The following is a 14,719-nucleotide window of genomic DNA, read 5'->3' on the forward strand; positions in this document are numbered from 1 at the left end:
TCCCTTTCCCACATTACAACAGTGACCACTCTAAAAGTACTTCATTGACTGTAAAGCGCTTGTCGACATCCAGTGGTCACGAAAGGCGCTTTAGAAATCCAACTTTCTCCAACCCTCAAGTTCCCTCTTAAGTTTACTCCTATCCCACTTCATTTTACCTTTTACATAACCAGACTTAATTTTCCATCCATGCAAGCGTCCTCGAATTGGCTGTATTTCTCCATCCTCACCCCTCCCCTATTGTCTTTCTCCCCTGCTTCTCATCCCAATTTGCCTCCTCCTCCCCTTCCCCGCATTGGTTCCATTATACCCCATCCGCTAAACCCGTTTGACCTAAAGAATTCAAATTGATCTATACGACCTGTATACACCATGGTAGATTAACCAGTAATGTAAATAACTGAGATGAACAGATTTTCAGAGGGGAATAACTAAGTTACTTGCATCTTAAGCAAGCTTTGTAAGTGGTAGGTAAGTATTATAAATATATATGAGGACCTGTATCAAATAAGTATGTATACACACCTCTAGATGGTATTGTAAGTCAAATCTGAACAATGTATTCATTTAAGATTTTAAAATGTTATCACAATTATTCTGTTGATGTAAACCTACACCAACATATAGATCAGTTTATGGTATTTTTGTTTGTATCTGGACTATTAGTTGTTAATTGTGAGCCAGTGCAGCTAAAATTATTTACATTGTTATAATACAAAGTTTGTTGTGTGCTGTTGTCCATGTTACAGCCATAAAGTTTGTCAATTTTCTTCCTCGTGAGTTGTTTAGTTTTGTTTTTCATCAATTAACTTCCGTTACTCACTAATATTGCACAAAATTTTCAATTTTAATTTTGGCCCCAATCACATTCTACCAAAAAGAAAATTCCAGGACAGTTTCTCACCCACTCCACGATATCACAACACATAACAAAACAAACTTTGCTCATAAACTTGGATCCAACAAAGCTAGCTTTCTTCCCTATCACAAAGACTACTCTTGTTCAATACTTCACTACCCTAACCCAGCCAGCACACTTCCATGTTCACATGCCTGATGTAAACAAAGCGCATACATAGTTCCAACTTTGATGTCAATGACCACTTCCAGCAGCCGCTATACAGAGTTTGCACAAAATGTATAGACTTCAAGGAGCTTGGGAATGCAGTCTCTGCATGTTGGCAAAGTTTCTATCGGAGCAAGATTCAACTGATTTATATTCACCAGAAACTTTGCACATACAAAAAGGATAGAAAATAAAGTTAAGATACCAAAAATGCAAAATTCAGTGCCTTTTATTGGACAAAATATGGTACCTTGACTGAAAACCAGATATCCTCACATTTGTAACCATGTTTAATACAAATGTGGAAGTTTCCTTTGGCCACACATTTTTAAAAAGATAATTTTTTTTAATTTAAGGGGGTAATCACCTTCATCACTTGGGCAGTAAATTGGTAGAGAATCAGGTGGGCTGTATAATGGGTGGCTGATCGGCTCCACCAGTTTACCGTCTAAGTGGTAATGGTGAAAATTATCCTAAAACTTATAAGGATGCTTTAAAATAAAGTTAGCACTTCAGGTTTACAAATGCAACTGTAAAAAACTTTAAATCACCTTTCAAAGAAGGGATTCACAAGAGTTTTAAAAAATGCTCAAATAGAAGCATCAACAAAAATAGCACCAAACTTAGAAATGCCCATTTTAAAAGATTATTTTCTTCATGAGAATGGATTGTCAAACTATTTGCAAAGTCGCAACTTAATCAAATGAATGGTCCTGAAATTCATCATCACTAACGAATGAAGTCATCATGAAAGTGATGCAACTCTCCTCTCCCCCTCCCCAAACCGTGAATATACTTACTTCACTTTCTCCATGAAGAAAATGCCTGGCAAATGGCCAAGATACCTTTACAGAAAAGATGATATTCAAATCAGAAAGTGGTTGACTTGTGATTTCTAATAACACCAGATCAATTAATTTTTCAAGTCTAAATGTCTCATAACTAAAGGTCACATGAAATATTGAAGTGTGGATTGTAATTAAGTTATATTTTTCCTCCTGCAGCACTGGCTATCCAACACGTAGTCAAAAGATTACTTGTGCTACAATCTATATCAGTCCATGTTTGGCATTTCTTTAAGTCAAAACCGTAGATTTATTTGCATCAGAAGATGCCACTTCAGTATCATCACATCTTTCAATTCTTGAACATGAATCGACAGATTCTGGCATTCTTTTTGTATCATTACTTTCCATCTTGGCATGCTGTACATGTTCTTCTGCGACCCCCAGGATCTCATTGCATTTTTCTTCAGATTCTTTTAATATTTCAAAATCTTCTTTCAACTTTTCAGCCTCTCTTTGTACATTCAATTCCCCTTCTTCCATTGGTTCCTCATTTTTCTCAGTATTTGCAGCTACACTGTCTGATTCTTCACCCGGATTCTTCTTGTCTCTGAAAACCTCTACTCCCAACATTCGTAAGTAATGGAAACGCTCGTTCCTAGCGACAAAGGCACGGATTGAATTCTTTCCCCTCCAGCCACACAGTACAATAGGGCACTTTGGACCTTCAATGTTTCTGTAAAAACAAGTGTGGGCGAGAGTTAGGAAGGAGAGAGCAGAAAGTAAATATTCAGAATGAAGTCAGTAAGTAACTTTTTTGTCTGGAGAGCAGAAACACCCAGAATTATTTATTTCCGAAGGGTTCTCCCCAAATAAACAGCTCACCATTTCTAACCATGGGAAAGCTATAATTTAAAGACCAGCACACAGATTCCTATTTAGTTAACAGAAAAAGGCAAATATTATCTGCCTTCAAACTATCTTCCCCATTCTTTGAATGGTATTTATTTTCCCCCCACATATCTTTTGAGTATATCATTTTAGCAGCAACAAATGAGAATATGGTTAATCACAAAACGGACATGTAAAAGTAATTTTATGAAAGGAGTTAGTGCTGCTCCATAGGACCAAATTGGAGCAACTGATCATGGGCTCATTATACAGCCATACCTATAATCACTATTTTTCTTCCATAATTCATTACTGAACATTTGTTCTAAATGTCTACAGCAGGGATAGATCTACAATTAAAAAGCAGATATATCCTCACACTGAATGGACAACATAGCACTCCATGTAGAGAACATGATAGAATGATTTACAGAAAAGGTGGACACCAAGAAGGAGAAAAGAAAAAAGAAACAGGAGTTATAGAAAGGTGCAAAAGCATGGTCAAAGAGAAAGATTTTAAGGAGCCATTTGAAAGCAGGGTGGTAAATGGCATTAGGGACAGATTTCTCAAGGACAAGAACACAATGACTGAAGGAATGGTCAATGATGGTTGTACAGACAAGAGAAAGTAAATCAGTGTCAGAGGTGTGAACGTTATATACACAAGGACAATTGGCGAAAGGAGATCGCACAGTAGGGTCGGACAAGACCAGGGAGGAATTGAACACACAAAAGAGGATATTATAAACTGATCTGTTGGCGTTGCCAGTGGAGCATGACGAGGACACGGTGCAGGCACGCACAAGGAACACGGCATTCTGGATAATGTGTAATTTGTGTGGTACAGGTGGGGGTTGGGGAAGAGGAGAGAGGAAATAAAAATAAGAGACCACCAGCAAATCAGAGAAGGCAAGCCTTTTGATAAATGCACGGACAAGAATCTCAGAAATGGTCTGGGGTGGGGGGTACTGCAGGCAAACAATATTTCAGAGATGGATGAAAGTATTGTTGGTAATGGATAAGATGTAGGAAGAGTTAGCTGCTTCGTTAGGAAAACAGGAAAGGGAGGTGGCAATACTTAATTTCAATTAATTTGAGAATCAGTCTTTTACTTGCTAGATTAATAAAGTATTTGACTTGTAGAGAACAGATTTTTTGGGGGGGGGAAAAAAGTTATTTAAAAACAGACTGGTGTTTTAACACAAGGGGCCCCAAGTTTCCACACGATAAAAAACGGGCGCCCCTCCGAGCTGGGCGCCCGTTTTTCGCGCCTAAAAAAATCGCGATTCTGGAGCGTTCTGCAGCTCCTTGTCTGCCTGGCGCGGCGCCCGGGGGGCGGAGCCTACATTCGTGCCGATTTTATAAGTGGGATGGGGCGGGTATTATTTAAATTCGTTTTTTTCCTGCCGGCAATGCTGTGCGTGCGTGTCGGAGCGTTCGCGCACGCGCAGTGTGAAAAAAACATTGGCACGTGGCCATTTTTATAGTTCTTTGTAGCTGTTTAATTTTTGAACATTTTTTTAATAAAAGCACATTGCCATCAGCACTTGCAGCCTTCTCACTGTCTCCTTCCCCCCCCCCCCCCCCCCCCGCGGGAAGAACGGGCGCTTCAGGCTGACTGCAGCATTCTCCGTGCCTTCACACAGGTAGGAAGATGGTTTATTTAATCTTTTCTTTGCTTATAAATGTTTATTCAGGTTGGATTTATTTGTATAATATTTGTAGAAGTATAAATAAGGATTTATTGTAGAATTTAATGACTTCCCTTCCCCCCCTGCCTCGTTCTGGACGCCTAATCTGTAACCTGCACCTGATTTTTTTAATGTGTAGAACAGGTTTTTTTCAGTTCTACAAAAATCTTCACTTGCTCCATTTGGTGGTAAAAACAGAGAGACGGACTATTATCTGAATGGTGACAGATTAGGAAAAGGGCAGGTGCAAAGAGACCTGGGTGTCATGGTACATCAGTCATTGAAGGTTGGCATGCAGGTGCAGCAGGCGGTTAAGAAAGCAAATGGCATGTTGGCCTTCATAGCAAGGGGATTTGAGTACAGGGGCAGGGAGGTGTTGCTACAGTTGTACAGGGCATTGGTGAGGCCACACCTGGAGTATTGTGTACAGTTTTGGTCTCCTAACCTGAAGAAGGACATTCTTGCTATTGAGGGAGTGCAGCGAAGGTTCCCGGGATGGCGGGACTGACCTATCAAGAAAGACTGGATCAACTGGGCTTGTATTCACTGGAGTTCAGAAGAATGAGAGGCGACCTCATAGAAACGTTTAAAATTCTGACGGGGTTAGACAGGTTAGATGCAGGAAGAATGTTCCCAATGTTGGGGAAGTCCAGAACCAGGGGACACAGTCTAAGGATAAGGGGGAAGCCATTTAGGACCGAGATGAGGAGGAATTTCTTCACCCAGGGAGTGGTGAACCTGTGGAATTCTCTACCACAGAAAGTTGTTGAGGCCAATTCACTAAATATATTCAAAAAGGAGTTAGATGAAGTCCTTACTACTAGGGGAATCAAGGGGTATGGTGAGAAAGCAGGAATGGGGTACTGAAGTTGCATGTTCAGCCATGAACTCATTGAATGGCGGTGCAGGCTAGAAGGGCCGAATGGCCTACTCCTGCACCTATTTTCTATGTTTCTATGTTTCTAACTTAGTTTGGAGTACGTTTTCACTGTGGAAACTTTTAAATCAGGTGTCAGTGGCTGGACACACCCCCTTTTGAAGAAAAAATTCTGTTCCAAAGTAGAACTGTTCTACTGGACTAGAACTGCAGAAAAAAAAAATGTGGAGAATTGCAATTTCTAAGATAGTCCGTTCTCCACCAGTTACTCCTAAAAATCAGGCGCAAATCATGTGGAAACTTGGGCCCCAAGAGTACAGATCCAAGATCCCCTGATTGTTTAGTGGATAAGGGCACTATCCAGTACATTATGGTAGTCTAGTGGTTAGCATACTGAACTCGCAACCCAGAGCTTATGACTTCAAATTCCACCATGACGACAGGTTGAGAATTTAGTAATGTGGATTAGCACAATGAAGTGACAAAATGCTGCTGGATTGTTGTAATAAACAACTGGTTCACTACTGTCCTCCAGAGAAGAGAACCTGCCATCCTGATCTGGTCTACATGTGACTCAGTACCACACTACACAAATGACTCAATCCCCTCAGGGAAACAAAAGATGCTATATGCTGTGCTGACAGTAGATCCCATTTTCAATTCCTGATCTGTACCGAGTTAGCTGCTTTCAGTTAGGGCAATGGCTGACAAGCTACAATTGGCTTCAAGTGTCTGGGAAAAGGTATGTGGCTAAACATCAGATGGAGAGGATTAGGTTCTGCTGTGTGATGCCCACCCCAGTGGAATAGCCTATACTTCTTAATTAAGAATAGTGGCTTGGCATGGTACTGGAGCTGCTGGTGGTGTACAGGGGACCCTACCTCTGCAAGAGCCAGCACCTTCAGTAAAGGAGGGGAGAAAAAGGTACATAATCTAACCTTTACATTAAAAGTTAGTGAAAATAAACAAATAATTTATTGAGAAACTTACAAAGGATCTGGTTCATACTTCAGCACAATGCTCCCCATATCTGTTTTAATAAAAAGAGAAATAATTATTTGATTATTTGTGAACTCCATTGGAGTAAACATCTCAATTTTCTACTGAAAATTAGCCATTAAATATAAAGGCTTTAATACATTACATCTTTAGTAACAAGAATTCTAGTGCAGTGAAAAGACACAGCTGTTTATTGTATTAAATTACTTCTGTGGCAATTCGGTACAAGTGAAACACTGTACAAACATTACTTTGCAAGAGGCCAGAATATCAACTACAGGGAGCACAAATCCCAAGTCACAGGTCAGCTTCAATCCATCCCAGTCAAAATACATGCTCTTCCCCTTCCCAGTTACAGGTCCCTCTCCCAACCTCAATGAATCACAACATTCAGGAAAGTGAAGATGATTGGAAAAAATGTTTCAATGCTATATGTACTGCTGAGTATTATATTGATTACATTTGCTTTTCAAGTTAGTGACTATAAGTATGGCACATAAACATAATGTGCTGGTTTAGACTGCTACAACTTGTTAAATAGTCCCACTAATTCTCTCATGAATAATGAGAAGTAAAATCTAATATGCTGAGGATGAGAGATCTGGGAAGGTCAAATGAACATTCTGCAGCAAACATGCAAAATTGCCATCAGCAGGTTTTGCATGCACACAATTCTTCCCCAAGTTGCTGGCTTCACTTATGTATTGTTTGCTGCTGAGAAAAGAGAGAGCAGCTTTAACAGGAACGCTGATGGTACCTGCAGATTTTAACCATATTCTGCAAATTAAATCACCACAGCTGACTTGATATTTCAGATGCAAACATACTGGGAATTGTATGATGCAGTGAGTGAGCTCATGATCAAACACCTGGTATTTTTTTCCACACCAAGCTTCCAAATTTTGTTTTAAATATTGCAAGCTCAAGCCCATTTTACATACAATAGGTAATGATTAGACCAACATGCCATATCTGTGAGAAATGTAAAAAGTATCACAAAAACATGCTACACATACTTAAAAAAAAATACAGGAACACAGTTAATTCCTACAGCCATAAGAGAGCAGTTCTCTCATTTAGAGAGAAAGATGGTAGCATAGTAACTTACTCAGCTTCTTGGCCTGTTTCTGTGGCTCACTTGTAAGTTTGCCAATGAATGGATTTTCTTGAGTTAACAGCACCATAACATCCTCAACAGAAATCTTAATGATTCTTCCATTAATGTATGGATTTATAGTATAAATACCCTGAAGAAACACAAAATTACACTTTTAGCTGCTTATATTTGACAACAGGCATCTACTTTCTAATACATAATGCCACAGATTTTGTAGCAGTAATGATGGCAAAACGGTCAGCGTTCGCCGTCATTACTGTGAAACTGACAGCAACTTCTGGCATTCGCACATGCGCAGTTAAACTGGAAATCCAGAAGTTGCTGTCAGTAATACCTTGCTCCTCCACAAGGTTCGCTGTTGAAGTCCTTGCAGATGGAAATCTTAGAAATCACGAAGTGATGCGAACGCCCACTTTTTACGCTCTAATCTAGATGTAAAAAGCCCTGAAAAAGTTAAGCCTTGTTGAATGAGGCGAAACAGGATTTTTAAAACAGCATACTAAGTCATAATTAATGTTAAAAAATCTCTCTGGCCCCAAAAAACTAATGTTATATTTGTGGATTGTCAAATTTCTTCATTATGATAAAAATTTCTAGATTTTTTAAATAATTCAAAAAAATTATTTTTAAACTTTGTTTATATTTCAGCTTTGACCTTAATCACATGTGTATGTCCCAATCTTTATTTTGCTCTATGTAAAATGTTTTTAAAAAATCAAGGATAATCAGTGCTTTTTACTTCCTGGTTTGTGGACTGAGAATTCCTCAATGCGAATGGCTGTTTAGCCTGCTTGATGACATCACTGTTGCTGGGTGCCAGAAAGCCCCTATAGGTGACGCTGGAATGAAATCAACATCGGGAATGGTGAAATTCACATCAGGGATAGCCATATCTTTGTTGGGCAGCTTTCTTTGAGATCAGCGGCAAGTGGACTTTGCCACTGACTACAAAATCCAGGCCAATATGCATTACACTGGTCACATCTGTCTGCTAACATAATTCAAGAAATTCGCATTCCACATAACAGAATCTAGTACTGTAATCACAGATTCTCCTACAGAAGGGGTGTTCCCCTTATGTCTTAGTAGACCAGTGAGTACAGTGGAACCTCAGAGCCACATAAAGACATTTTAAATCCATGCTCCCATTCATTTAAACATCAGATTGCTGATGTTAACAGATTTTTTGATTTAGGATATATCCACCAATGGAGCAACAGCATTACAAGTAGCCCGTTCCAAATCTCCATGCCCTTAAAAATTCAAACAGGATGAAATAAGCACAAGCGCAAAGAAGACTGTGCTGTCTGGACTTCAAGAGCCACACTGCCAGGGCTTGGAGACGAAGTAAGCTCATGGGCTGTAATTTGAACGCTCCTGCTCTACATCGCAACATTAACTTAGCTCACGCAGTGCTAAACAGTAACTCCAGGAGCAAGCATCTTGGATGGATTTGTTAAAATGAAATACAATTACTGCGATGGGTAGCAGCAATTCTAGGGAATTCAGTATATCCACAAAAACATTCCTCACCAGACCCCAATGTCAAAAATCAGTGTTAGCGCCATTTTCGTATGGGATCCACATTTTATTTAATTGTTTTAATAATAGTTTTAGACACTTAATTTCTGCTTATCCAGTCTCATCTTATTTCCTAAGCCTCCAAGGTTCCAATACACATTCTTGACGGAGCCTAACTTATCTAAAATTTTGTTATAAATTCTATAAAATATCACATCCACCACTCCGCCAAGAGTCTGTAGACCAGATTGACATGGTTACATCATAGACATGTCAACTCGCAATTCTTTTGAAAAGCAACAGAGCCACTTAAGTTAACTCTTCAGCAGCCCCAATAGTGCAATCACATCCAAATAATGCAGGTCGGGGCTAAGGCAAGATGCATCCACATTAATCAGATAGGTATATTCGGGATGTCAGCTGTAGTTTTCCTCAGGCATAATAATTGATTGATGATTATCTGGCACAGTCACTCTGTACATCCCGACCGCGCCCCCCCCCCCCCCCAATCCCAGTGTGGGTTTAAATCTTCCTTACACCGAAAGTCTCGTCTCTTTGCTGGTGGTTTGGTGTCTGTGATTTAACAGTGAAACCTAAGAGAACTAGGAAGTAGAGTTTCCGCATTGGCTGCAATCGGCAATCAAGGCGCAAATTGCACTAGATTTGTGTTTTTTCTTCCTCTCAAGTTTCTACTCACTCATTTTGTGTAGCACCGAATGTAAAATCTGCCATGAACCAGCGCAATCAGACAATGTTTTGGAACGTAATTTTTTTTTCAAAAAGATTTTTCACTAAGAAATATTTCTCAATATATTTAAGAGTGGTATTATAAATTCATCACACCAATTATTATATAAAGTGGCAGAATTACCTTACTATTTCAGCTCAATAGCGACCTTTTAATAAATCACTGCGACTGAGTTTCAATTTATTGTCAACCAGGTGCTGCTCCAGATTTTTTTTCCATGCACATTATTTTCTTTCCATTTAAGTAATTGTCTCTTCCGAGATGTTTTTGTCCCCATTTGAAGCACTTTGCGTTTCTCTACACTGAACTTCATCTGCCATTTATCTGTCCAATTCCCAAGTATATTTCAAATCCTCCTGTAGTTTATCCTGTTCAGCTTCGGAGTCGACTATTTTCATTAACTTTGCATCATCTGCAAACGTTGCCATTGTGCTTGTGACTCCTAACTCCAGATCATTTATAAAGATATCAATCTGGCATCATTGCACAAGGAAATTCAGAGATTAGTACAAGTGCGGAAGACAAACCTGAAGTTTGGTACAACAGTGGTTAGAATCTGAGGTCTCACTCAGTGGCAGATTCCTGTCAGCAAAGAGCGAAGGGAGGACATGTGTTTGATAACATTGGGTGCAGATTCTCATGTTTGGCAGCGCTAGTTTGATGACTTTTGAAGGGATCTTTGCAAACAATGAATTTAATGGTTTATGATGGGCTCAGGGACATGTATCTCTGTATACATTTCTTTTCCACCCTCTCAGCTCTAAGGAAGTCTAAACAATTTAATTTCCAACTTTATCAGTAAGACCCAATCTGGAGTACTATGTTCATTTTTGGACACCAAACCTCAGGAAATATATATTGGCCTCAAGAGTGGATACTGCGCAGATTCACCAGAATGATAGCAGGTTAAATTATGACAACAGGTTGCATAATCTTGGTTTGTATCCCCTGGAGTTTCGCAGGCTGTGGAGTGATGTAATCAAGTTTTCAAAATGATAGTGATGAGATTGGGGAGAGAGAGAATTTTTTTCCCCCATGTTGGGGAATCCAGAACAAGGGGAAGGGAGGGCACCATCTTAAAAAGTTACAGCTTGGCCATTTAAGAGCAATTTTTCAGACAATGGGTAATGGAAATCTGGAACTCTTTTCCCCAAAAAGGCTGCGAATGCTAAGTCAATTGAAATTCAAGACAGAGATCGATAAATGTTTGTTACGAAACAAAGGCAGGTAAATGGAGCTGAGGTACAGATCAGCCATGATCTAATCAATAGCAAACAGGCTTGAGGTGCTGATTGGCCTACGATTGTTTGTATAAATCGAAGTTCAATTAAATTTGTTGTTTGCATACAAGTTTAAATTAAATCTCTCCACAAATGCTGCCTGACCTGCTGAGATTTCCAGCATTTTCTGTTTTCCAGATTCCAGCATCCACAGTATTTTGCTTTTGTTTTAAATTAAGACATTGTCTCAGGGGGGGGTCACAAATTAGAAACAAAAATGTTCCGACACTATAACAGGTGATAATCAGGAGCTAATTGAAAGCTGATTCTCTTGACTCACCCTGTGTGTGGCAGGTGTCACTAACATTTTCTAACTGAATATGACCATCAATCTTGGTAATTAGAGGCACTTTGCTTCAAAATTCAACTAAATTTATTTTTGAAAAATAAACTCGAACAATGATGAGGGAAGACTTGTATAATCAGCACTGTCCTTTTTTCACATGCACACATAAAACAGCAATTTGAACTTTGCCTGTATAAAGTTTTTGAAATTTATACTAGTTTTTCCAAATGATTTTGGAAAGTAACAGAAGCAAGAAGAAAAATATTCCAGCAGTTCTTAGGAAATATGTATACTGCACATGCTGAGACTGCACAATCTAAATTCAGCTAGCATTATAATTGAGGGCAAAAATATCTAGTCCCAGTTTTTGGACGATGCTGAGCCTTTAAGTAGAAACTTGAAAGTATTAAAAAACACAAAAGACAATTCAGTGAAATATGTTACTGATTCCCGGGATGGCGGGACTGACCTATCAAGAAAGACTGGATCAACTGGGCTTATATTCACTGGAGTTCAGAAGAATGAGAGGGGACCTCATAGAAACGTTTAAAATTCTGACGGGGTTAGACAGGTTAGATGCAGGAAGAATGTTCCCAATGTTGGGGAAGTCCAGAACCAGGGGACACAGTCTAAGGATAAGGGGGAAGCCATTTAGGACCGAGATGCGGAGGAACTTCTTCACCCAGAGAGTGGTGAACCTGTGGAATTCTCTACCACAGAAAGTTGTTGAGGCCAATTCACTAAATATATTCAAAAAGGAGTTAGATGAAGTCCTTACTACTAGGGGGATCAAGGGGTATGGTGAGAAAGCAGGAATGGGGTACTGAAGTTGAATGTTCAGCCATGAACTCATTGAATGGCGGTGCAGGCTAGAAGGGCCGAATGGCCTACTCCTGCACCTATTTTCTATGTTTCTAAATATGCAATTTTGAATATCCATTTTGCTTTTAAAAAAAAAGTGACAATTTTTATTCCAGAAAGTATGGTGAATGATTTTTGGTGAAAAGATAGATAAGGTCCCTACAGTAACCTTACTGAAACAATTGTTGTGTTACAGATGAGATGAAAAGTCTGATCACAGCGCCACTTACAGGCATCACAGGCAATTGCAGAATGACAGATTGCCACAAGAGATGGTTACACAGGTATTGGGCCGTAAATTGCAGCCTGTCCGGATGTGTACGACGTGCGCACGTGCCTGAAGGGTTTAGGCACGTGAAGCCGGAAGAAGAGCCTTCATGGGTGGAGAATTGGGTTATTTGCCCAACTCCTGCTCAGCGAATGTCCTTATAATTTTTATGCGTGGTAAAAGGCCTGCTTTTACCAATGTAAGAATTTTAAAAGATAAAAAATAAAATTTTACTAATTTTTATATTAAAAACCCTGTCCGTTAAGGTAAGTTTATTTTTAACCCTATTAAAACATTTTTAAAATTTCAATTTTTTCCCCCCTAAAACCTTTAATTTAATTCCATCTCAATTAATTTTAAATGTGAGGTGTTTTTTTTTAAATTTATGTTTTGTTTGTGCAGATATTCTCAGATAGTAATGGGAGTTCCGTACAAAAGGAACTCACTATGAGAATACTCCATGTTCATTGGTGGTCCAAGCCCACGTGATCCCAGGAGGCGCTTACGCTCCTGGGATGCTCGGGCCTCTGCACTAGTTATCTAGGTCTTGGAGCTGAAGTGTTCGTTCCTCGAGGACCACCAGGTACTTCCGTAAAAAAATTTTGGTCGGAGGCATCCGCCTCTATGAAATCTCTGACCGCAATTTCTGGCTCAATAATTGAGTTACAAGATCCTATACATGAATATGCCTGATTTATAGAATGAAGTGTTCTTCATTTTCAGTAAGTCAACCTTAAAAGTCATGTCATATTTTTCTATTTAAAAACCTAATTTGTGCAACAAAAATTATACTAAAGTTAATCGTCTAAATATTAAATCACATTATTTACATATTTAAAAACTCCAAGAAAAAATAGCAGTATCACCACAGATATTCTGCAAATATGACAAAGCTAATATTACCTCTTGCGCTAATCTGAAGGCACAGCCAAACTCTTCCCCATCATTATTGCGACTCAAAACTTTAATTCCGGTGTTGATCACCTAGGAGAATAAATCAGATTTATTAAAGCACCCTCCAAAAATTAAAAGAAAAATTAAATGTTCATTTAAAAGTCTAAAAAACAGCTTGTTGTAACAATTGTACAACACCTTAAATGTGAAGAAATGCTTCACAAATAGACACAAAGAAAATGGATGTTGAACCTCGAGAGAGGGGTTAGAAGACTAAATGAAAGATTGAAAAGATGGTTTTAAAATTAAATTTTTTTTTATAAAAAAAGGGCGATGGAGGGGGAACAGGTATAGGGAGCAAGTACAAGACAGCAGGCTCAGTTGAAGACTGCCATCAATAAGGGTGAAATGAGTGCGGGGGGGGGGGGGGGGGGGGAGGAGAAAGAGAAAAGATCGAAAGCAGAGAAGTGGAGAAATGGAATATTTGAGAAGGAATCGTGGGTTGGAGAAGGTCGAAGGGATAGGGTGAACCAAGACCATGGAGGGTTTTTTTTAAAAAAGGTAGGGATTTTGAATTTAACACCTGATCGTGGGTGTGGTGGGTGGAGGAGCACGGATGTCTAATTCTAACATTTGGACACTTACATAAAAACATTAGCGAAGACACAGTGAAAGTTGTCTGTTTAAAAATAAAATATAAAAATTATACATGGTCAAATGGCACACAGAATAGGTGGTATTTGATCATGGCCAGCCAGTTCCTTGAGTTTTCAGCTCTCATCATGATGCTGTGCAAAAACTATTAAAGCAATAAATTTCCTCAATTCAGGAATAGCTTTGTTCCTGTATTAACATATACTCACAGTAACATTAACACACTTCAATTCTCGTTGTCCCCCCTCCTTAGCTTTTTTTTTTTTAAAAATGTCCGCAATTTTCTCAAGGGAGGTGGGTTGGGGGCCTCCAAGGCAGGCAGGAAACCCGGGAGGCCTCAATGGTGGGGATCGGAAGCTTCGCGAGGGAGTCTCCGATCGCGGAGGGGTGGGTTAGGCAGGGAACCTGGATCCAGGAGATTGGTATGAAGCCACTTAGCTCCTGGATGCAGCAGTCCCCGCCTCGGTTTAACTGCTGGGTTTCACAAATTGTCCTCCAAACTTGCCCCTTTTGGTTAAAAAAAATAAGGGGAAATTCCAGCCAATATCACACTTTACTCCATTAAGAACTCATTTTTAAACTTTGAAGGTGATTATTTTAAGTTTACATTTATTAAAAAGAGTTTTCACTAGCTGAAAATGGGCTTTAAAAACAAATTTATTAAAAAGCAAGTCTTAACTCTGAAGAGTGATCTGACTAACTGTCATAGATCAGGACAATCAAAACCATGACAAATTAGGAAAAGCCTTGCCAAATGAGAATGTTCAATGATTCCCAAAGC

At 39.2% G+C, this 14,719-nt stretch overlaps 1 protein-coding gene across 4 annotated transcripts in view; it reads right to left on the reverse strand.

The window, feature by feature from the left end:
- Window positions 1–1,279: 1,279 nt before the first annotated feature.
- The window catches only part of nsun2 (NOP2/Sun RNA methyltransferase 2), a 78,014-nt gene continuing 64,574 nt past the window's right edge, over window positions 1,280–14,719 (reverse strand). For all 4 annotated transcript variants that reach the window (XM_070880776.1, XM_070880774.1, XM_070880772.1 and 1 more), the window contains 4 exons: window positions 13,294–13,374; window positions 7,418–7,556; window positions 6,301–6,340; window positions 1,280–2,587 (listed from right to left, as the gene is read on the reverse strand). In XM_070880776.1, the coding sequence (XP_070736877.1) occupies window positions 2,143–2,587; window positions 6,301–6,340; window positions 7,418–7,556; window positions 13,294–13,374 (705 nt within the window). In that variant the 3' untranslated portion in view covers window positions 1,280–2,142. The remainder of the gene's footprint in view (window positions 2,588–6,300; window positions 6,341–7,417; window positions 7,557–13,293; window positions 13,375–14,719) is intronic.

This window comes from Pristiophorus japonicus, chromosome 5, assembly GCF_044704955.1.
Source record: "Pristiophorus japonicus isolate sPriJap1 chromosome 5, sPriJap1.hap1, whole genome shotgun sequence".
Taxonomy (NCBI): Eukaryota; Metazoa; Chordata; class Chondrichthyes; family Pristiophoridae; genus Pristiophorus; species Pristiophorus japonicus.